At 38.6% G+C, this 25,403-nt stretch overlaps 2 protein-coding genes across 7 annotated transcripts in view; one reads left to right on the top strand and one right to left on the bottom strand.

Annotated features, from left to right (window-relative positions):
* PRDM2 (PR/SET domain 2) overlaps positions 1-11,234 on the bottom strand; it is a 75,731-nt gene extending 64,497 nt beyond the window's left edge. For all 3 annotated transcript variants that reach the window (XM_064470563.1, XM_064470565.1, XM_064470564.1), the window contains exons 1-2: positions 11,144-11,234; positions 3,269-3,342 (exon numbers count right to left, since the gene is read on the bottom strand). In XM_064470563.1, the coding sequence (XP_064326633.1) occupies positions 3,269-3,277 (9 nt within the window). In that variant the 5' untranslated portion in view covers positions 3,278-3,342; positions 11,144-11,234. The remainder of the gene's footprint in view (positions 1-3,268; positions 3,343-11,143) is intronic.
* Positions 11,221-25,403, top strand: part of LRRC38 (leucine rich repeat containing 38) — a 155,097-nt gene continuing 140,914 nt past the window's right edge. For 3 of the 4 annotated variants that reach the window (XR_010375876.1, XR_010375877.1, XR_010375879.1), the window contains exons 1-4: positions 11,221-11,455; positions 13,153-13,272; positions 13,717-13,777; positions 18,168-18,262. The gene's annotated coding sequence lies outside the window, so the exon portion shown is untranslated. Of the gene's footprint in view, positions 11,456-13,152; positions 13,273-13,716; positions 13,778-15,305; positions 15,581-18,167; positions 18,263-25,403 lie in introns of those variants that run through there. The other variant, XR_010375881.1, reaches the window with a different exon arrangement.

Genomic DNA, 25,403 nt, shown 5'->3' with positions numbered 1-25,403 from the left:
AGGATAGCGCACTGGTGCACGTACTACAGCCAACTTTTGCATTTAACTGAAGTCCTAATACAGTATTTTTCACTCACTCCAAGACTGCAATTTTGAATACAAAAGCGCTTGAAGCTTATTTCACTTTTAAGCTTCTTACTCTGAAGTTCATCAGAAATACTACTTTGCCAGCATTCAGATTAGCTGGGGTGAAGTGACTTAAGAACAATGCCAAAAAATCATTTGAGGGCTAAAGGGCTGCCTTAACCAAAACTATCTTTTCCTGCTTGCATCGAATTCAGAGTCCAGCTGCTTTGGCAGTACCTTTCAACACACTGATTAAACAATTTTTCACACCACTATCAATACAACTGTACCTATGGAGCAACCACAAATTAGACTATACCGTTACAAGCAGTATTTAAGCAGAGTAGAACCAGCACCTGCAACAAGATGTTCACGGATGATCAGAGATTAGAATGGAAAAGGAAAAAAAATATCCTGAAATTTGTAACGAATGACAAATCTTCAGTTAGTGTCATGTTTTGGTGGAAATAGGATAAGATAAAGGAAAAGATAAAGGAAAGGATGCCATTGAAGAGAGACATGGCAGAGACGTCAGAAGAGGTGAAAAGGAGATGACGCCACTAAGGAAGACTGCTGACACAAACAGCCAGCTGGCACAAGGCAGGTAAGTCAGAGGCAGAAAGGTCTCTGCTTGTCCTTACCTGGCTACCCCTCTTTGCAGCAATCTCACTGTGTGTGCTTGAAAATTAGAGATGTATCAGAAATATTTGAAATAATCATTGAAAAATTCAGAGGGAATGGGGGGGAAGGAGTTCTAGTACAAGTGCAGGTATAATTAGTTAACATATGGCTTCACCATTTTTAAAATAACAACCCATGCTGTTTTCCAGGTAACAACCTTCTTCCTACTCTACCTTAATGCAGTCTCAGATGTGGTAAATGCTACCAATCAAACCCCCATGTTTGCTTGGGTTCTTTTAAAATCAATTATTCAGCATCTCAATTACATTCATCAGAATGAAGTAGTTTACATATTAAAGGCAGATGTATTTTTAAAACAGATAGAGAATACACACTGTCTATCCTGAGACAGCAATTTTCCAAGAAACCCAAAAATATTAATTCCAGTGACAGCTGCTTTTTTTTTAATCCTTCTCCTCCTTACAAGAAAGCCATATCAAAGTACTTATGAAAAGGTTTTCCTTCACTACTTCAAGATTTCTATGGGATACACAACAAAACTAGCAGTCTTTCCATATAAGCCAAATTAACAACAGCCCAATTAGTTTCAGGGTCACTGAAGTCACACAAAAAGCAGAGATAAGCAGAATGAAAGAAATATGAGAACAGAGCACTTGAAAGACGTTTGGCATCAGGCAAAAACATTTCTTATACAGACCTGGCACTACAACTTGTCAACAGTGAATGAAATGACAAGGGCACTGCAAGAAAAAAACACCACAGGGTTGATGCTAAATACACACTTAATACGAATGGTAATTGAACAATAAAATGCCGTGAGAGCTCTGTACACTTTGGAAACCAAATGCGAGAGCCAGAAACACCAAGAAGGACTCTAAGCTACTGTAACTACTCCCAGAAGCAGGGCCAGCTCATTATTTAGTTGTAAGAGGACATACATCAGCGCTGCATAAGCAATATTAGCAGTCACAACAAGAAAGATGAAGACTTTGTTTTCACACAGCACAGAAATCTTAGTTCTAGAAACGGATTGGGGGGGACAGAGGGACACAACAGACAGAACACGAGGGGACATGGACACACAAATGGGAAGGAAACAGCCAATGATAGCAGTTAAGATCTACAGCTTTCAGAACTTTAGTAGAATCCAAAGCTTATCAGAACTGCTAATAAAGCAGGATTATTATTCAAGCAGACAGAGCAATAGGCTGTTTGCGTCATGCCACCGAGTGCATTCGAAACAAACCTTTCAGGTGAAAAAATTTCAAGTCTCATTAGAAATAAATTGTGAAGCAACAGTTAACCCAGCTACCCTAAACTAGACTACTAATGCTTCGAAGTGTGCTAAAGCAAATGTTATTTGTACTATATATATGATTTATAATTTTGTATAGATATAATACAAATACAACACCTATTCCAAGGCTCTGATAGAGATTATATTTTGCTTTTTACTTTTAAATCCACACATATATATTGATGATTTTTCACTTTAAATCAGAGGAAAAGAGCAACTGGAAACATCCAACCAAGCCATTTCACACTGTAATTACATATATTTTGTATATACTTCTATAACTTTAGTGAGAACATACTTCAGCAAAGCGCTAATTGTATTCAATGCTGCTGCTGATCAAATACGGGCATAAGGGGTAATAAAAGCACCTATTAGGTTCAGGCATCAATAAAAAAGTATACAAAGCATTTTACATAACTGTGTACTGTGGCTGTTTCTGGCTACAAAAGCTTCTGTTCGTAGCCAACTTTTTTAGCAAATTTAAAATGGCACTCCTTCAGTGTAATATCCCGTGTTCACATTCCCACGCCACAGGGACTTTGTAAGATCATCCAAAGAGAAGTACTCAGAGAAAAATTTAAGGCAATATGTACTTTTTCTGTAAGTAATTCTTTAAGGAATACAATTGTGCATGACAGACAAACATGTATAACTCCTACTTGGACAGACAAATGCAAAATGAAATCATGTACACTTGGCATTGATTAAAACAACACCCTCCGGTCCAGATATTCTTGCATCCATATAGTAGAGCACTGCATCACAAAAGAAATACACTCTCCCAGTCTTTTCACCTGATTCTAGGGGAAACGCTTAGGGTTCTGGGAAAGTGTAAAACTTCCCGATCAATCAATTTCTGTGACAGATGGGTCACCGCACATTTGAAACAGTAAAGTGGTGAAAAAAAAAACATTAAAAACAAAATGGAAGCCTTCAATTTTCAAGCCACTTTTATAAGGAGCTGAATTATTACCAAAAACCTCAGGACAAAACAGATTTTTCTAGAGAGGTGTCCTTATAGGAGGTGCCAGCAGTAATAACTTACAGGCTGCTGAAGGGAATTCACACACACAAAAAACTTAAATCCATGAAATAAAATAAATCTCACAAGCATACACGCTGTGGAAAGGAGGATTATGAAATTTAATGGCACTGAAGATTTTAAAGAACAATTCTTTTTTAGAGGATTATTTACTTTTCTTATTAATAATTAACTGTTCTAACATCTAGAATATTTTGATAAAGTCTTACATTTATACTCACCTGATTCATTTTGAATTCCTTTTGTGTTCTGAAAAGATACACACAACAAAGAAACTCCCTTGATTACATGAGCCCTAAAAAGAAAAACAGACAATTGTAACACGTACCTACCTACAAAATAAAAACTGAATTGAAAGTACACACAGACCTATAGTTTCTCTTCCTAAAGCTTTTGTCACAAAGCAGCATATTGCTTTATTAAAAAAATCTGCTCCAACCTATAGTTTTGTTATTATAGCTCAAATGCCTATGAATACTCTCAAGGCAGATATGTGTCATTAATCTTTCTCCCAGTTTTAACTGATGATGCAACAGAAATGTGTTCAAGTATGATTGTTCCATTTGTTCTTAAAAAAAAGTTAGTTTGCTCAAGATTGAGTACTTTTAAGAACTTCAGGAGTCAGATCTCTTCAGAATTTAATATCAAAGCATTATGAAAGACCTTAAGTGGGTTCCAAATTAACAAAATGCATGTGCTTGAGTCTCCACTCTCCCGTATTAGAAACAGGAAATTCTTCCTTAAAGCTGGGCCTTTTATTAAGGTATTTTATTACACTAACACATTTGGCCTGAGATTTTGAAAGATTTCTTAGTTCAAGTAGGCATCAAATTTGGAAACTCATGACTTATGACAAAACTAATCAGAACGATGCCGTATCTAAGAGTCCAGTACATCAACTCACTTCCCTCTGGTTTGTTTTTTTTTTTTTTAATACATACAAAAAAGCATTATTGCTGGAAACACTATCCTTCCTGGTGTCGTATACAATTTTCAGTAAATGAACAGTACCCTTTTTGAAGGTTAACTGGTACCTAAACACGTAAAGTACTGCTATTTCTTCCCCCTTTTAGTTTTCTTATTATAACAGCAATTAACTAATTTTTACTACTTTCTACAAACACTATAATTTAATTTAAAATACATTCAAGCAAAATATACTCCAAATGAATTTCATATAATCCTTCACATCTTTGCACTGCAAGAATTCTTAATGCTGCATAACAACAGTGAAAATACTGCCACGCTTCACACAGAAGTTGCAATGCTTAAGAAATTCAGAAGAAAAGGAAAAACTTTCTTGAAAAGGATATTTCTATTGTATACAGCTCTTCCAGGATTAACTCCTTTTGTCCTGACATTTCCATACTACTTTAGCATTTAGACAAACAGATGACATATCTGTATTTCAGTTCCAGTTTTGCAACTGGTGCTGTGGGATTTACATTTTGCCAGCAAAGACCCGTTACAGGATGAGGAGCTCCATCTGAGCAGCTTTTAAACATCTGAAGGAAAATATTCCTTTTGGAACGTACGATTACAACTTTCTAACTTATTTCAGTACATCTGCCAAATACAAATCAATTCCTAGGAATGATACATCCCAAGCATTTGATTTTCTAAAATTTTCTCCGCCACTGATGGAGCGCATAGTCAGCACCTAGAAACTACCGAACAAGTAGGGAACGCTCCCCAGGTTTCATCGCTCGTTACAGTCACTCCTGAGATTGTTATATCTTGCCATGACAATAGCGTCCCCTTGGCTCTAAGTTTCTCCTGCATTAGCACACAGTTGTTTCTCACTTGTCTTCCACATACCCTTTACTTCCCTCAACTTCAATATCTTAACTCATTTCCCCTCCTGACAAACACAATTCCTACTTCAGACATTTTTACGCAAATGCTTTAGGCAAATGGTTTCTGAAATTTGATCCACAGACTGCCTGTCATCTGCTGAAAGTCGCCTTAGCACATGGAAATGCTGATTAAAGAAAAAGCAAAAGTTGGAGTCAGTATAAACCTCTGTACTTGGGATGAGGCCTGAGTAACAGCAAAAAATCCAGAGCTCTTTTATTCATTGTTCATTGGGACAATACCCACACAATGTCAATTTATAAATGAAATATTTTGGATAGCAAGAGAGGCATCAAAACATTTCCTAGTGTGAAAAACAACTTATTTTTAGTGACAAATGTCTTGCTTTTCTATACTTGGCTAGAAAACAAAAAAACAATTACTTATGTAAAGACAACAAAAGCAAGAACCTTTTACTGACATGATTTTAGAGCACAGCTTCATGCGCTACTATGGCTGTAGCATACGCGTTTAAGTGGTTATTGTCTCCAGCCGCCTATTTCTACCTTTTCTTCTTCCTCTCACTGAAAATTATCAGTCCCTCAATGACAAGGGCTTAACTGTTCACATAACCATTTTCTACCATGGTTCTGCAAAGCAATTTAAAAAAACCTACTGTAAGAAATGCACATATGTTACCCTGCGGTAAATGACAGTCATCTGACATACATACATGATTTTCAACACTGAATAAATGAGGAAGGCATTTAACCCAGAACTCCAGATATGTAAAGGCAATAAGGATTTAAAGTGCTGTCTTACAGAAGCAAACATTCAATACCATCACTACTCAGCCACTGCATGCAAAGAATTTACACAAGTAAATATCAATTAAGTGATGGGTTGAAGGGGTCAATGCTCAAGGAAAGTCCTGTCAAGCTGAAAATTTCCTAAGCTGAGCTTTCCTACCCAAGTTGTTAAATTAGTCAAAAATTTGTAAAGAAGTAAAATATTTTTTTTAGTTTGTTTCATTTGAGCAGTAAAAATACACTTTTCTTGCATTTTATATACTCATTCAAAATTATTTTGTTTAGAATTAATACTGTTTTCAATGACTTTTCAAAACAAAAAATAAGCCTGGTATTTAAAAAAAAAAATTTAAATGCTTTATTCAGCTTTTTTATAGAACTGGTTATACCCAAACCTCCCAATGATATTTCTTAGGAGAATATGACAAATCTGAACATACTGATGTATTTAAAAGTCCACGTAACACAGTTTAGGTAGATTCCTAACAGACTGTGCTACTCTATACTCTTCCAGCTACAAGTTACCAGAGGAACCAGTTGACCATAAAATATGATCAGATGAGAAATTAAGCTACAGTAAACCAAAAGCTTCAACAACTATTTATGAAGCTATTTATTTAAAACACACACTTCACCTTAAAATTTTACACCTGCAGTTCTGACAAGTTACACATATGAGCTGAAAAAATGCCTGAAAATATTTTCCCACCTTTCCTCCCTTCCTCCATGTTACCTATTTTGTTAGCAATGAACTCAACTATGTGGAAAGCAAGATTAATTGCACTGTGGAAAAAAAATTAAGAGTATATGCAGATTTATGTACAGTCACTGGTTTTCTTTCCACCTAAATGAAACGTGACTTAAGAACAGAAGACCAAGTATCTGTAACACTAAATTTGGGGTTTAACTTCTAGCGCACAAAGGTCAACAAAAACAAGAAAACATGAACAAATTCTAGAACTGCTGCACAAATATTAGTTCCCCATATGATCAACGGCTACCAACAACGTATTTACCCTTGCCACTGCAAGCAGAAACAGGCTTTCATTTCATCCACTAATGACTTTTTAGTTACACAGTCAAGCCCAATGCAAGATTTTCCAGGAAAGCCCCAAATAAAATGATACTGCTCTGATTTGTCATCAGGGGAACTGTGATATGTTAAGTTTAAAGAAGTGATGATGACCACATTAAATCAGTCTTAAAGTTAGCAATAATCTACAGCTGTGTTAGTACTTTGAAAAAGTCCCATTAGCAGCTCCATCAAATAGAGGTAACAGCTATTTCCATTCAACCTTTCCTCCATACTCAACAGCAACATACACCTGCACCTACCTGTCAAAACCTGAATAACATCAGGTAGATGTTAATAACATCTACCACAGTAAACCCTGAAGATTCACCAAAGTCCTTAAGATAAAGGCTCTACACCAAAAATGAAGCCTGCTCACCAGTAACCTGCATTTTAAAAATTAATTTCCAGAAAACATTGCCAAATCATATTTACTTCAAACCACTACCTACTACTGTATCTCACAAGTACAAAAATACTATGCCCTTTCTCAAGGCATTACAGCATCTGGGAAACAAACACAAGAGAAAAGATCTATTGCATCATGTAATCCTCAGAAAAGTGTATTTAGAAAGGCTCATTGTTAGGCAACAAATTATATTTCTTTAGATAAGAACATAAAAGGCATATGTACCTGAGGAAACAGTGTGGTCACGCAAACAAAATGCGTGTAACAAAAAAACCATTTTGACCTTGTTTCTGAACTCTACACTTAAGAACTTTAAATATTCCCTTACAAAAACAAAAAGAAACCAAACTTACTGAGAAAAAAGTTTGCAAACAAGAGCAAGCGATTGTTTACAAAGCCAACATTACAGATCATCTTTTTCAAACTAAATCAGATGGTACTTCTAGTAGGCATTCTGAGGTTGTACTAAATAGTCTATTATCTGATTTTTATAAGCCATATTTATCGTTTCTGTATGTGGGGCTTTTTTTTTTTTTAGAAAATCAAAGAATCAAAAAGCATTTTCAAAGATAATCTTGTTTCCAATTCAGAGAAAGGAAAAAACAGGCATAAGAATATCAATCCTGGTCTGGAAGCTGAAAATGGGACACAAATTACATCACTGCTCTGGTAAAAACATGTTCCTTGCAGAACCAGGAACAAAACTTGAAAGTCTCAACAGTCTGCTTTCCTAATGACCAGGGGGTCGGGCTGGGATACTGCAGGGCTTTGGAAATTGCCTTTTCCTTTGTTTTAGTTTTCATAGTTTTCAGTTGCAGCACTTATTTTTTTTTTTTTTTTTTACATCTGGACATTTATCATTTTTTCAATTCAATACCGAAATACTCTAATCCATAAATTTTCAATGTATTTGGTGAAATAAATCTTGCCAAAAAAGAATTTTAAATTCATGTTAACTCTGAGAGATTAAAATATGTCTTTGATAGAAACAAGAAGCACTATCTGTGGACACTTAATTGCAAAGACAACATTTTCAGTTACTCAAGACTTCTAGAAGAAGAATGGAGGAAAACAAAATAGGCAAACAATGATTTTCTGAACACTAAAATCTATGACCTATTGTCCATTAGGAAAAAAAAGCTTTGCTTACTGCCATGTAACCAAACTGTTATACCTCAGAAAGGTTTCTTCAGATAACCATGCCAAGAAATCACCAACAGAAAAATAAAACCTGAGTTTATTAATTAAACAGCAACTGGTCAAGAGAAGCAACAGAAAATAAGAAGTCTCTTAACAGCTGCAAATATCCAGAAATGCCATTCCAGTCTTCACACATACGTACAACTTTTAACGCTACTTGCAAAGAGAGTAAATAGAAATTAAAATTTTCTCAGACAAGTACGTTGCTGATTTACTACCACTACGTGTAGAACCCCATTTCAGTCATTTGTTTTTACAATACAGGACTCAGCCTCCCTCTTTTGTCTATGGGCATGCTTTATACAGAGGCAGATAAGAAACATTTTTCCAGCTAGGAATACGATCAGAGAAAATCACATTGGCAAGAGAAGTTATTTCACTGGGGGGGAGTCATTAAGTATCAGGATCATACCTGCCCTTTCACAAGTTCAACAGCAAATATACTGCAGTACTTTAAAAAGCTATGCCAGTGCAGATATTCAACACGTACGAGTTTATGAACTCCAGCTGTTTATAAATCCCTGATAAAAACCATACAAGTAGCAGTCTCCAATCTCCACCAGGAAGCAAATGACTCATAATGACCAAAGGTACCATGCTGTTCCTATAAGCCATAGATTATCTTTATCTTTTCCTGGTTTGAGATCCTCATTCTTGTCTTGTCTGACATCCTCAGTCTTGCAGGCACACTGCAAATAAACTATCAGCAGGATACTAACGGTACAGAAATACATTACCAGAATGATCATCTCTAAATCTCTCTGAACTTCTGGTTTCAACAGGCAGCCACATAGTATGCAACAATATTCAAATCTCCTTTTTATATACTATTACTTGTTTACACCCCTAAGGATCAAGGCATTTATATGAAGCAGTGAAACAGGGACATGACTGCACTAGAGGATGGACTTCAAGAGCCGTTTTAGTTTTTACAGAAAAATAGTAGTTAACTTTCTGCTTTACTACCCTTCCATGTTCAAGCAAATATTCACATAGAACAATATGGATGGGTTATACAAATGTACATAAGCACTTCACCATCCTTCCCCGGTCTTCCACGCTAATCTGGAAGGTGGTGTTCTTCGGATCCCCATACCTACACTAAACAAGCATCAATTCAGGAATCTCTAAACACCATACTCATCATGGCATTTCTACCTAACATATTTTATCCAAAGCAGTGATTTGTCTTTTATTTAACATAACTAGGGTTTCACTAAGGGAAAGTTGGCTTCATTTTTGAGACCATAGACATTATCTATATGCCATGGGCAGACAGGCTGCTGAGACCCTTCTGCTCTAGCAAATCCTGGCAGCTATATGCTTGAAAACCAATAGGTACCACTCCATGGCTCTCGTTGCTGTCTCTACAAGTCTAGTAGTTCTTTTGTTTCTTAAACATCAGTCCCCCCATCTATCAGTGATGCAGTTCTCTATCTGAAGAGTGCCGATGCCATCTCTGATACACCATCACGTATTTCAACAGTTGGAAGAGCTGGAGACCTCTCTGTCTATACCAAGGAAAGCGTACATGAATCCTTAACATGCACATCATTTTTATTAAAATGTGACAAGTGGCAAAAGACAACAACATAATAGTCACATACCAGAGTGTTGTGCGTCTCCAACTCTCCTAATCTAGTTAGTATGTGTATAAACTGAAAGACTTTGCATCCAAATAACATGCCCAAAGTCAAGAGCCTAGACAGGGAAGAGCAAACTGGAGTGGCATCGGACATGCAAACAGTCCTATTGTTTTCAAGAGCTGCCCATTGTTGATTACTCAAATGTAAAATAAGAAAAATATTTCTCTTGCCACTGAACCATCAGAGAGCAGGTGCAACCACGACACCTTCCCTTCCTTTTTCAACAGTTGAAAACAATTTAATGTTTTCTTTACTATTTCAAAATTGAAATTTTACAGTATCACATGAATTTGGAACCACTAGAAACTTTACTGCAGCCTTCAGCTACCTGCTCATGACAGTTACCAGCGGCGCTCCACACGCTGCTCTGGCTTCAAATACTTGAAGATACTCATCTTGATCTCTCCTAGATGCCTCGCACACACATTTTCCCTCTCACCCCAAACATTCTCCCCCATGGTACCACTGCATCATCACAAAGAAACCTCCGATTTATGGAACATGTCCTATGAAAGGCATTTCCAGTGAGGAAACCAATCCTAAAACTCCTTTCTCCAAGCCCCCGTGCGCCCAGCTGGGCAGACAATTGATCCGCAGCGGGCTTTATGGCCCGCGAATCACCTAAACTTTTGAAGACCATGTCTGACGAACGATTTGGAAGACAACAGTTATCTCGCAACGTCAGGCTGGCAGCGGTTATAGAGCCCTGCTTTGCCAGCTGACACCTCCGGGGCAGCACTTTCAAGGAAAAAAAACCAAAACCTGAAAGGGCAGCCCAGGGGATGGAGCACCTTCTTCCAGCCGGGCTCTGCCGCCACCCTCCTCCCGCGCCCCGGCTTCCACTCCCCGGCCCCCCGCTCTCCACAAGGCTCCCCCGCCGCCGGCTCCCGCGGGGCGCAAGTCCCGCATTCACTCCTCTCGCACCTGCTGCCGCCACCTTCCCGCGGGCCCCCCCCGGGGCGGCTCCACCCCCCCGAAGGAGGCTCCTCGGCGCGCCGGGCCGGGCCGCCGCCGCCGTCCCCTCCTCCCGCGGCGGGCCCCCTCCCAGCCGCGCCCCCGGCGCCGCGCCGCTGGCTCTGCCCACCGCCCCCACGCCCCGTCCCGCCCTCCGGCGCGGCGGCGCCCGCGGGCAGGGCGCCGGGGCCCCCCCGCCGCCTCCCTCTCACCTGCGCCGCTGCCGCCGCCTGCGGCCCGCCTGGGAGCGGCGCGGAGCGGCCTCAGCTCCGGCACCATCCGGGCGCCATTTTGTCTCCAGCCTCGGAAGTGACGTTGGGGGGAGGCCAGCGGGCAGGTCCCCCCGCCGCGGGACCCCCTCCGGAGCGGGGCCGCCGCCCCGCCTCGGCTCCCTGCCGCCCGCACGCACCCCCTGCACCCCCAGTATTTCCCCGAGGCCGCCTCAGCTCATCCGGAGCTGGCCTTCGCACCGCGGCCTCCGGCCACCACCCTCATCCCAGACAATGAGCTGTGGAGGAGAGCAGGTTCTCTTTCCCTATTTCCCTTTTTTTTTTTTTTTTTGCGCCCTGTTTTTCTTCTTTTCGTAGTAACGCAGCTCCGCAGGGAGGTGGTTTCTTCGCCTCTGACTGAAGACAAAAAAGCGGCTGAGGGGAAATCACTTGAATAGCTGGAGGCGATGTACGGAACGATCGGACCCCCCGAGGAGGCGCGGGCCGTGTCTCTGGGCTGGCGGTCTCGGGCTGAGACCCGTTTTGCTGCACATAGACTGTGCTGTCCCGAGTAAATCAAGCTTCGATCACTGTCGTTTCTGAGCAAGTACCTGAGAGGGGGACAAAAAAAAGCCCATAGTCGCCGCCTGAGCCATGTTCGTATCTGTATGTCAGGGCATAACAGTGTCTCCCTTTCTTCTATTTGAATAGCAAAATGGTTTTCTCTCTCACTTAAATGTTGTATTCATAGTACTGTCAAAGATATGTAATCTTCTGGGCTAGGACTGGTTTATTTTACACGGAAAGATTAAGAATTTGTCATCTTCCAGAGGAAAACCTTCTGAATGAAACCCATAGGAGATGGGAGTCGTTAATACAGTTACAGATTAGAGGTCTAAAGTTCAGAAATGTCTTACATTTCTTTTTATTATTTTGATTTCACATTCATTGTGCATGTACACGAAAGACTAACATTAAAACTGTCAATAAGCTGGCACACGAAGTGTTCATATAGTACCAGGCAGATGAGTCCTATTCCACAAAGCTGGAAGGTTTCCTTAGCAAGTAGCCAAGCAAATCACCTGCCTACCCACTGTTGTCAAAGTGAAGCTTTTTAAAACAATCCACCGTATTTCCAAACAGAGCTACAAAGATAACCTTTCAAGCGTAAGGAAAGCGCACACTCTGAAGCCAGAGAATTTGAATGCCTCTGTGGTAGTTCTTAACTTTGCCAAGCAACAGCAAGCTGAACAATAACAGGGCACGGTGATCTTCCCACCTGGAGCGCTCAGGATGGGTTTATATTTCAAAATGTTGCTTAAGTATACCAAAATCTGTTTTGGAACCTCTAATTTTAGTAGTAACAAATCCTCATATAAATACATTTATCTTATTAGGCTAAATTAATTCTAATTTAGCTATTTTAACATTTCATTCTATAAAAAAGCTAGACTAACTACACCTGTGTAAGTTTTGGGGTTATTTTAAAAAAAACCAAGGCTCCCAATTTGTCCTGTTAGAGCCTTATGCCTACAACAGAGAAAACAAAAATGTAGAACAAAATACATACCATATCAGCTAGAGTACGAATGTTTCGACCTTCAAGGTTATTAAGTACAAAGTTTCCCAAAAGTATCACAAATAATACAAATTATGAGTTTCCTCAACATACTTATAGCTCTAGAAGTTTCATAAAAAGCTCAAAACACACCCCTTTTAAAAAATGAGTTACCTATTGCATTCTTATTTAACTTTTTTCCCTGTATTCTAGAGGTATTGTTATTGAGACTGTAAACCTACGCAGGGTAGGTATCAACAAATTAACCAACAAACTTAGAGTACAAAATACAAAACATTGATATTTTTAACATTCCCTTTCAGTTTATTCATTGTATTTCATTTTTATAACTTCATTACTACAGTAGTAATGTTTACTCACTCATTTAAGACTGAAAAGAGTAAAGCCTTTTCATCACATACTGATACTACTTCTCTACTCCTTCCTGGTCAAGGCTGTATTGACTCCTCAGAGGCTTCATTTGAAGACTCACCCTGCTGCTGATTGGAGGTGTCACTTTAAAAGGCACTGTGCAAGAGCCCAGTAGTTTTAGGCTGAAAGCTGGAGTGTGAAGGTGAGTTTCTTTTCAGTAAAGCTGCTTGTCTTTCTTTTCCTGTGTTTTTTTTTTAATTTCCTTATAGATTTTGCTTATTTTTGTATAGTGATAAAGTGGGAATGTTGTATAGCTGAGATTACTTTTTTTGTTTGTACTTGGCTTAATTAAGGATTTTAAGAAGATTTTTTTTGTTGTATCTTAGTATTAAGTGTTTATTCTTGAACAGCTTTTTTAATGGATGGCTTTTAAACTTTGTTTCTGGTTGTTTAAGAATGTAGCTTTATTTCTTATTGTGTGATAAAGCATTGGTTTAATGTACAATGCTAAACTAATATGAAATTGTTTCTAGCTGTATAATTGCTTATGAAGACTATCTAACTCTTGCTTTTAACACTTATGACTTACTTTATTAACTAGGGTTTTTTGCTGAGCTTTTGCTGTTTGTTTTTTTTTATATTGTAGGTAAAGAAAGGACTCCTGGAAAGCTGGAGCTCTGGGCTAACTAGAGACAGCCTTTTCTCAGGTAGCTTGTGCCAACTGTTTGCTTTTATGTATGTAATTGCTACTAATACAAGGTTATAGTTTTATGATAATAGAAGTTAATGCTTTCAAAACATTCTCATTAAAGTTCATAGTTTCTTGGGAGGTTTATGTTTTAAGTGTTAGAGTTTTGAATGCTAAGACAAACTATTACTCAAAAAATTTTTTTTTAGTCTGTTAGTTAATAGTCTTTAACTGTTATGAAAGAGTAAGTAAAAACAAAGAATCTATGTGTTAAAGAGCTTGCTAATCACTCCTTAAGACAGGATAGTCTTGTAGATTGATTTGCATTTACTTTATTTGTAAGGAACTCAGCCTTGCAGGTGTTTTAAAGAACTGGGTTTTTTCCAGTCAGAAGTCTTAGCATAGAAGATAATATTCATTCAATATCTGTATGAAATGTAGCTGTCATCAGCATATTATGTATGTGACTGCAAAAAGTGGGAGAAACTTGTCTGGTGCTGTCAGTTTATCAGTAATCTTGGTAATGAACAGTTGGAAGACTATTATCAGAATAAGTTGTGTGTAGTGCTGGTCTTCCCATAGGTTTTCCAAAGCCCTTTGCTCAACTGTGTCAGCTCTTCAGTAGTAAATATGCTGTTGTACCAGTATCCTTGTTTCCATTCCTGTACACAGGGGTGCAGTTTCTTCTAGGCTTGATATTTGCAATTTTCATTATCCCCAAGACCTTTCAAAGAATGAAAAGGCTATTCAGTGCACTAAAGAAATTGCAGATTAATAGGAAATTTTTTGGTCAGAAGCAAGCATCACTACTATATACATAGTAGAAGGTTCTCATTTAGTACCACATAGTATAGCATTTCTCTCTGTGTCTTGCAGCAGATTCTTTTTCTTGTCAAAATTCAGGACAATAGAAGTAATATGGAGAAAAGATAAAGCATGAAAGAGAAGTGAGTGGAAAGAGGTAGGGTAATTCTGTCTGCTAGAAGTCTCATCAAAAGCTTTGAAAATACTGTATTGAGTCTGTCTGCCCATAGCCCAGCCCTTACATCATAATAATGAATTAGTAATAAAAACAGATGTGACAACAAGCCAATTATCAATGCTCTAGATCTCAGGGTAAAGATGAGGATTCCTGTGATGAATAGTAGCTTGTGGATGTCATAGTGGAAGTACTTACCTGACAAAGTATAGGAACTTCTACTGTACACAGTAGAAAAAATGAACACACAAGGGATGCAAATAAGCCACACTGCAAATACAACAGCATCTATGTGAAATGCTTGGTGAATCTTTTATAAGGGTATCATTGGATAATGTTAGTTGTGCGTGATAATAAATCACTTGGGAAATACACACTTTGCTTTTGGAATTGCTTCAAATAACTTGGGGGTGGTTGTTGAGCTGTCTAATAGTAATACTGATCTCTTTAGGTGTTGGTGGGACTCAAACCAAAAGAAGGTAGATGGGAGGCATTAAAATTGCTTTGTAGAATCCTTGCATTGTTCATGCAGTGACTTGTGGACTAAACTCTATAATCATCTTCACAGATTTCTGCTGCTTTTTGAGACACAAGAAAAGGGAGTCGTGTGATATCCATAAACACACAATTCCACTTTATCTGTGAAAGTAGACTTGAAGATTTGGAGAAACCTGAGGCACAAGGCATGATTTGTCAGCTCAGTATTACATATATTGAACTACAGGGATTCCAATTATTCTGCCTTAGGGGCCTCACTGGTAGTTTCCCAGCCTGTGTATTTTTGGCTTATCCCATCACTCTTAGTCTAAGCAGCTGTGCTTTGCTCAAGTGTTAATAGACACTATTGTTTTCCAACTAGCTGTCACTTAACCAGTTATATATTTAGTCTGTATGCCTTGAGTGTGGGTAAAATACCTCTGTACCTTTAGTACAGTTTTTTCCATATGTTTCTAACATAGTGAGACCCATAATCCTGTAATCAAGCCTGGCTTTCCCTGTTTTCTTGTTAATTGTCCAAGTTCCAAATCACTTAAGCTTTTCTGTGCTGCTGTGATTCAGTTAATATTTAGCTTTTAAAAGTGAAAGGTGGACCAGAAAGATGCTGGTATTTAACACCCTTTCTTTTAAAGAAATATAAGAGCCATGTGAGGTGGCTGAATCTGGTGTATGTCCTTCTTTTATACATTAACAATGTAATAATTTCTTTAATAACTGCTGCTTTTCACAGATAGAACGTTAGGTGTTATTTCAATACTTTGCCTGAAACAACACACTACCAAAGGGAAAATTTGGATGAGACTCACTCCTGTTACGCCGTAAGGCCTTCCTAACATTTGAAAGGAGGCTGAGGATCTCTGTAGTATGGACAGTATGTTTTTAAAGATATGGCAGGCTCCAATGGGCAGGATCTTTGTCATAGTTCAAAGCCACGTTTCTCTCAGGAGCTAGTGTTTATCTCAACTGCAATAGCTAGAGTACTGACAAAAATGGAGTTTCTTATGTGGACAAAGGGGTTTTTGTTCAGGAGTGGCATTGTATGCTTATCTGCAAAAGGTGAAAAAGAATGTAGAGGAGCAAAATGCTGTTTTATCTCTAGCCTGGGATAATATTGCTAGTTTGGAGTCATTAAATAGTAGAAACTCACATTATTTATCAATATTTTAGGATGTCACTCTTGATGTAGAAATGTTCTATGTATGAATCCTAGGGCTCTCAAGCTGCTCATTTAAATTATAAATGTCTCTGTGAAGCTTACTGCAATGTGCTACCTTCTCAGTGAGAAATGCTGTAGCAAGCCCCTCACCCCTTGTTTTCAGAGGTATCCAAAACCAGTGAGGCTAACAGACTGGCAGCATTAAAAAGGCAGGTGACAGATTTTGGCTAATTGTGAGGGGAACAGGAAGGAAACATCCATTGTTACAATAAAAATACAGCTTCCAATATCAACCGTGTCTCAAACACTCTTCTATGGCTTCCTTGTAGTATTCTTCACTGGTATCAGGGCACATCTGTGACTGTTGATACTGTTTGTCCAGAACCCATCACTCAATCACACTGAACGAGAGATCAAGCTGTCTAGTTTTGGCATAGCTTGTGTTAGTCTTTGCTCCTCTCTTGCCCCTCTTTATTGCTGGATAGAATCCTCAATTTTCTTTGTGTGGAAGCTTTTGCTTTTCTTATGTTGTGTAGTCATCTCTTTGTGCTTGAAGCTTAGGAAGGTCTGGCTATGTGTGTAGAAGTCATCTTTTTTTTCCCCTGCATTTACACTGAGAATATATACCACCTGGTGGTGGTCCCGTGGACTTGCACTTCAATTTACACTATTTCTGGTGGTCAGAGAAGCCTACAAATCTTTAGCTGACTAAAGTTCTGAACACTTAAATTTTTTCAGTATTCTGCAAATATCAGTATTGCTGCTATTGTGCTCTCCAAAATCATGAGTCAGCCTTTCAGGTTATTTTATGCTTAAGCATTCAGGCACCTAATATCAGCATGTAGGGGAGACAAATACCAGCAAAAACTTTTCTTGTAAATCTGGGTGATTACTCCTGTGTGGCTAGAGACAGGGAGCTTCTTGTGTGTAGAAGTCTTGGCATGAGCCATGGCAGGAGAAAATATTTCTATAAAAGGTTTTTCTTATCAGAGGGTCTGAAATAGCCTTGAAACCAGCTAGACCCACGTGATACCAATATGGCCAGTTCCTCTCTTGTTCCAGTTAACAAGGTCTCTGTTATCAAAACTTCCTGGCCTATTCTAGTTTGTCCTTAAATGTAGGACACACTGTGCTGCATGTTATGGCTTAAACTAATAATTTTGCTGGTAAAGACAGAGTTACTGGTGCTAGGGTTACTTGTTACTTAATAGCTCTGAATTTAAGTAATATTACAATTTTTTTTTCTAAAACACCTTTTCTGACAGGCAAAGAATTGGCTGAACTACTAAGATGCTTAGGGAACTTGTGCTTGAAATGACCTGGGGATATGAGACTCTTAAAACTCAAGCACTTAAGTATTCCTGCTTCTTTCACTTCCTTCTGGTTTAGGTAATCCTTTCTAACTTAGCCTCAAGGTCTGAGTTTGTTGCTTGCCTGTTATACTGTAGATATGTCCCTCCTCTGCTGGCCAACAAGTGCTTCTTTTCCTGTAGCTATGGAGAGGTTCCTTTTCAGGACCACTTAATGGAATTGATGATATGGTCACACCTAGCTAGTCTTAAATATTTGGATTCCATATGGATGTTCCAGGTAGCCTTCCCACATTCCCATATGGATGCTCCAGGTAGCCTTCCCACAATTCCCATATGGCTGACCTTAGCAAAAAGGTAAAGCGGATATCTGATTGGGCAGGGTAATGGTGTCAAAGTGATATGACTTCAACATCTCTTGATCACAGGCTGTGGAGCCTAAGACTTTGTTTTCCCTGTTTTACAGGACAGATGACTTCTGTCCAAGAACGAATAGACATGCCTCGCTTGAACATTGCCCTCTCTGGAATTTGAAAGCTGCTGAGGTCTTTAGTTCATCAGGTAAGTTATGTAGGACTTAGTAGGGGTATACTCAGGTGATGGCTAGTAACTGGTTAAAATTCATCTCAATTACACCCACAGTGACACAGGGATAAAGATAAGGTCTGTTTAAATTTAGGTAGATTTAAACTTATCAACTGACATTGGATTGTATACATTGCAACCTAGAGCAGATGTTTTAGGACCATCTCCGTAAACAAACTTGAATGCTACAGGATTGGGTCCAGAAAATGGATGACCATGAGTTATAAATATTTCTTGTGTTTAAGTTTGAGAGAAGATGCTGGCAATACTCTGGAGAAGGAAAAGCATGGCAAGAATAGTGTTTAACTCTTGTTTTGGCTACCTGCTACTGTGTAGTGACAAGCTGGCTCTGAGGGTGAAATAATACTGAGTATGGGAAAAGCATCTGGTGGTTGTCTGTACTACTGCTTCTTCCAACTTCTAGCAGCTGGATCAAAAACACTTGAGGTGTGCTATGTAAGTGGTATGACCATACTCTGTCAAACAGATATGTAACTTGGGTTTTTTTGGAAGCATTTTAAAAATAAAATCAGGCTTGGTGGCTAGGAGGCAAGGCATAATAATATGAAGCTTTTCCATTACAAACATGTTCATTTTTCTTGTAAAAATCCCTTCAGTAATTCTCACCACTAGCTGGTGCTAGGGTACAGTTTACTGAGTGTGCACTCATGGTACATCTGCATTATTAGCCTGCAGTGAGGAGGCCTTCATTTTAGTATTCTGCTTGTGTATTTCTTTATACATTGCTTCTTGTCAAGTCTTAAGTCATTCTTGTGGTTCTTGTTCAGTTTTCTGCATGAAGTGCAAGCATGTTTTACCCTCCCAGATACTTCTATTACTTTCCACTCAGTCAATCAAGCGTGTTTATTGTAGAAGTAAGCTAATTATTAATCATGACAAAATGAGCTAGAAAAATCCATCAGGAAAACTGTTTTCAAGGACTAACTTCATAATTATGAACTAAACCTTTCTTAAGTTCAGCACTTCTAGGTTTAAATGAACAGATGGCAGGGTTTGCCTCCCTGAGTGGTGGTTAATAGTAATGTATGTTTTAATAATTTCATTAATATTTTGTCTCTTGCAAAGAGACAGATCTCAGTGAGTGGTTTCCTCAGGCTAAGTTTAGCTCTGGATCACAGAGGTAACTTTATGTAGCAACTTGTACTATGTAAATTCTCTCACAATTAATAAAGCAAAGGCTGCCTGTTAAAAACATAAGCTGTATTTTATTTTACAACTTACCTTTAAGGGCTGTTTTTTTGGTCAAAATCTCTTGTACCACCAATTTTTAAAGCTGTGTTGAAGGTGAGAAGTGACCTTTTCTTAATTTTCTTTGTATAAACATTTTGTATTGAGTGTAGGCAGGAAAACCCTGACAGTTCTACAAGTGGCTGTCCCTTGTTTCTCAGCAAACTGCATCAGTGCTAAGTGCACAAGAGAGGACATTGCTTCAAGAAGGAAGCTGGCATGTATATGCTATTCTTGGTTATTACTGCTAATTCAACTCCTGGAGTGTTTTGGTTTTTTTTTTTTGCAAAATGGTAGATAGGAAATGAGGAAGAGCTGACATTCCCATCTCTCTTTCCCTTAAGTACACCTGCTGAATCTGCTAATTCCATCCCTGTTTCCTGCATAGGATGAATCAAAAATGTCGTGAGGCAAAATATCCACAGGACTCTGAAGGAATGTGTTATCTGAGGGTAACATGGTTGATAAAATCAGGAAATGGGGAGTTGCTTCCCAGCTCAAATGAGACATACAGTACTAATTTCCTAAGACAAACATCAGTGCATTTAAAATTGTCTTATTAGAAAATGTTTAGTCATTCCAGAGTAACAGAAAGTAATTGCAGCCTTATCTTCCAATAGGAAAGGGAGCAAAGTAAGAGTGATACTGACGCAATGCAGCAACTATCCCGATAATACCTGGGAAAAATAGAAGCTCCATCTGGTTTTTGAGGAGAAAAATGGTAGAAAGACTATGTCTTATTCTTCAAAGAACCCCTCTGTCCTCTTTCTCCTATGCAGATCAGGAAGCTACTGATGGTTTAAGAAAATGGATATCTCTGTACTACATGAGCCCTTTAATTTTTCCTACAATAGGACTGCCATCTGGTAGCAGCTTAAGGGCAATACTGGCCAGCAACTGAGTTAAATCATTGACTAGAAGTGGATGAACCTAAATCCTTATTAAAACACTTCTTCCTTCTCTCCCTAATACTGCAAGAGCAGCCCAGGGTGAATTAAGTGGTTCCTTATCCTTGTGTTTGTGCTGTGAGATCCCAGATCCCACTTTAGAACTACAATTCTGTGATAACCTGAAGTGTAGACCAGGAAAAGATCAGACCCAGAGCCCCTGTATGCCTGACCTTGGACAAACTTTTTTTTTCGATACAAACTTCTAATTTGTCAGAACAAAACATTTTTAAGACTTTGTTCCTCTGATGCAAGTTTATCTGAATACTGATGTGGCTTAACATCTGAAACAGCCCCAACAGGTGGGCAAGTCCATTGTGTCACTTTAGCTCAATCTCGAAATGTGAATGACAACTACATTTTAGTGAATACAATGTCTTGCAGCTCTCTACTTTCCCTACTCCTTTCATTTTCCACTTTTTTTGTGGATGACACTGGTTTTGGTTTTGAACCCTCAAAATCAATCATCCTTGCCCAACTGCTTTCTGGAAACAGAACACAACCTTGAAAATGCATGGAATGTGCAGCACTCCTTGCCTGCTAAGACACTTGCCAATTTAGTATTTACCAGTCTGAAAATCTGAGTTCTTCAGCCTGGAAGAGCCGAACAAGCTACATGATTGAATGGGGATCTTTGTGTTGCAGTCCAACTGTTTGTTGCAGAGCAGGGGGAGCTGTGGGTTTGGTCCGATGCCTAAATCCACAAGCCCTGGACAAAGACACATGGCTAGTGTGATGTTGGGTTTATTTATACGTAAATGCCTCCATGCTGCAGCTGTGAGAGTACAAAGCACTAATTCAGACTTCTCATTATGGCACCTAGTGTCAAGTTACACATCCACTACTACCTTCTGTATCCATCAGTAGTTAACTAATCGTACTGAAGGTCTCGGTATCTACTTTTGTTAATGTTTTAGGTTAAAAAAGGTGCCTGGAAAAGGATGGATATGCTTAATCTGATGCTTCTTGTTAAGTAGATGAGTATAAATAACTATAACAATGTCTTCAGGCATGGTGTAGGCCAGTTACAACTTAAGCTTTAAATCGTAGTGGTTCAGCAGTATCTATAATACAGAACTTCAGATGGTGAAGGAGAAATTATTTTTAGATGGAATGTTTGGTTTTGGTTTTTTTACCAAAAACAATAAGAGCATACTTCTGACCTGAGGGTTCTTGGTGGATTCGATGTTATTTTTAACCCCCCATGTCCTTTGTTGCTGTCTTACAAGAGTAGTAAGGATCATGTTATCATAAAACATAATGGGACATCACTTCATTTGAACTAATATGAAGCTGTGACAGGACTAGTGTTTAAAGATCCCTGGGTTGGTGGCTTTTTCCTTACCTGTGTTACGACCCTTGGCAAGTCATGCTTTCCTGAACTAGAGGTAGTACTTGCCATCCTCACAGGAATGATACTTCAATGCTTTCGAGTTCGAGAACTTCACAGGAAGTATTAACATGTGGGTTGTACTTACTTTTTAATGAAATAATACATGGTTAAGATACTTGCAATAACATACTGCAGGTGTTCTTGAAATAGTGAATAATTACATTTAAAAGCAATTGCTGCATGTTTTAATTGGTATTTAACTGTAAATGAACCCTTAAACTTATAGGGGTAACTTGAGATCTCTAATTCTTCTGGCTCATACTTAATTATTGCTGGTTTTATTGAATTCATTCTTCTGACATTTGCTGTTCTTATAGTGAAAACATGCCTTAGATGAACTCTTGTAAGAATTGTTGTACTGATGCCCAGAAGTATTATAAATATTGATGCATCAAGTCATTACTTTCATGGTATACTACTGCTGTATATCTTCCTGACAGACAAAATACAAGGACAACTATGTTTATGATACCTTTTAGTGACATCTGGCATTCTCACAGGAAGCCTGGTGCCTGCTTGTCTGTTAGGGAGAGTCATGTTCATGACTCAAAGCCAAGCTGCAAAAGGGAATGTTACTGTTACTAACTATAAAGGAATGAATGTGATCAGGAGTAAGGACTTTAAGCTAAAAGCAAGTGTTGATGTATAGAGTGTTGTTCTATGTGAATAAAAATCAAACCTGGCCAGCTGGTGAGAATACGGAGCTCTTGTTTCCTGATGTGTTCTCATGCATAGGAAGTCTCCTGACCTTGGGCCTTGATTCTGAAAGCATCTATACTGATCATTCATTTCAGCTTACAGAAGTATTTGCCCTAGGACAATGTGCTGTTTGACTTCTTGCAAAGCAGAAAAGATGTCATCTTCCACATAAATTCACATAAATGAAAAAACACATAGCTTGTGTTCAACCTACCTTTGGAGTTCTGAACTAATAATGGGAAGCTAGACAATACAGGTCAATGAAAGCTCAGTCACAGAACGCTGCAGTAGTTTGCACATGGAATATGGACCTCTGAATGGATTTTTAGTCTATATTTCTAGATCATTTGTATCGTGAAGTTACAAGAGGGAATTTAAGAATTCTTCTGTAGCATATACATAACATATGACAAAGATTTTCATGAAGAAGCCATTGTTTCTTGAGGTTTGCTATAAGCAAATGGAATGTTCTACCCTTGAGACTTCTAGGCAGCAAGGTGGCATGAATCATCAAATATTAAATGTATTGGTGTAGCAGCAGTTGCTGTTTCTTCACATTGACAGAATAATGGGGGTCTTGTGATTATTCAGAGCCCTTGCTTTCTTTAGCCATATGGTGAGTATCCTGGACTCCAGCTGATAATCAGAAGGAAATTAATGTCTTCACATTTTTATAGGTTCAGATTCAGTATGGCACAATATTTAACACTGAGTGTCCAGTGCTGGAAGTCCCCCAAATCATGTTTCAGTGGAGCATGGGCCATTTGGTTATGGGTTGATTTCACCCAAGATTAATAGAACCTTCTTTAAACTGGAGGGCAAAATATAAAGGCACAGTTAAGACCAGAAAATTTAGCTGGTATATGAAGTTAAAATGGCTCTTAGAGATTCTGAAGTAGGAGGAGCAAAGCAGAATTTACCTGAGCAGAATGCAGGCTGTTCAACTGGTGCTATGTACATGATCCAGGAAAACTCTGAACTTCCCAAAAAGTTGTCTACTCTAATTCTGTGCATTTTTCAAATGGGATCTTGTCACTTCTGGCTTAACCAATGTTCAGAACAGGCATAAGAACAGTTTTCTCATTTTGCGGTATTTGCAAGTTAGCAGCACCTGAGCTGGTGCCAAAGAAACTGGTGACATCTGTGCTATTCCCTACAATGGTGGAATAATTCATAATTCCATATGGCATGCATTTGGTCAGGCATCAAGTGCATCTTACAGGTAGTTTCCAGTACAGACAAGGAATGGTTAAATTCAGAGTAACAAATATTACTATTCTTTTATGTTGCCACAAAAAGAAAAAGCTGTAATCTTCCTGTTTTCATATGAGTTTAATGCATTTTTAGCTAATTCATGTAAGTCACACAGGCAAACAGAACAGTCATTCATGGAACTTTGTCCTAATTCTCTTTCAAAAACCACTGGGAGGTATGGATAATTGGCAACAAAATACCTGAAGTAATCTGGCCCCCTTTAAATACTGTAATCTAAAAGTACAGGGGCGAAGGATGCTAGTGTGAAAAGTTAAACTCTTTTTCTAGCCAAGAGAAATGTCTTCAACTGAACTGAGTCACAGGAACTGGAAAATTCATTAAGGTGTGTGTGAATTGTATTTCAGGGATGGGACCCTGTGCTCATCTGTGAGAGACTGCAGACTTGCTTTCAGGAAAGGTAACTGACTTAATATACCAGGAATTTCAGAACTGATCGGGCAAACTGCATGACTTTGTTACATGAGCAATGCTGCAGAATGCAATGAGTCGTAGGTAGAAAATATACTGCCACTTAGTTAAAGATGCCTTTAAAAACCAGTTTAAGCTGAGGTCCTATGGCTTCAATAAAGGTAGCCTACTTTTGTAGGCTAAACTTTATAGCCTACCTCAAGCCCACTTTGGCCCCTGGATATTGTACTTTAAAAATACCCCATACTAACTTTACATTAGTAAAGAACTGACTTAAGATACACACTAGGTTTAAACTTGTTATAGATTTTTTTTTTTATATAGGGCATACATGATCTGTATCATTAGTTTTTCCCTTGAGTTTTATGCAGTTTGTGAGTGTAAGCAGACACAAACCAAATGAGATCTGCTGGATGCGACACATGAGTGTATTATTCCATGGTATTGCACTACTGTGAACAAACTCTGGGATGCATATGCTCTGAAATCTGAAGTTTTGCTGCATGGGATCAGTACTTAAACGCAAACACATGGCAAATCCCTTAAGGCTAGTTGTGCCCTCGGATGGGTGCATGCATACTCCATAGTTTCACTTGACACATAACAACCTTGATAGTGTTTTATCAGAGCAGACTCTCAAGACAAGGTACACAAGTAGAGGTATATTTCAATTTCATAATAAATTGCTCAGTTTGTAATGTGATGGGAATAGTTATTCAAGAGGAAAGTCATTCCTGTGGGAAAACTTTAGCTTAGAATCTTCCTTTGGTAAGGAAGAGAATGACTGTTCCAGGTAAAGTATTAACTAGAAGTATAAGCTGCGCAATATTTACTGTCAGTGAGCTACAGACCAAAACCTTGTATCCAAATACGCTTTAATTCTGAGACTGACAAAAAGTCTAAATTCAGAAAACTAGTTGATTTTATCAATGGGACCAAAAAAGCACCCATATCTGGAGATCAGCCTTTGGATCTAGTCTGCAGCTCTTCTTAGCATCGGCCAGTCTGAAGATAAAGCGTACTACTCGCTGGTCATCACAGACTGAGCGCCCCATTACAGGAGCTTAAGAACTGCACTAAAGAGACTTCTAAATGGGTTTTCTCACATGTTTAGTTTTGATGATAGTTTCACTTATCAGTGTCAAAT

This window comes from Phalacrocorax carbo, chromosome 20 (assembly GCF_963921805.1).
Source record: "Phalacrocorax carbo chromosome 20, bPhaCar2.1, whole genome shotgun sequence".
In the NCBI taxonomy this organism is placed as follows: domain Eukaryota; kingdom Metazoa; phylum Chordata; class Aves; order Suliformes; family Phalacrocoracidae; genus Phalacrocorax; species Phalacrocorax carbo.
Note: the sequence above shows the minus strand (reverse complement) of the source record. Positions and strands in the feature narration are given on the sequence as shown.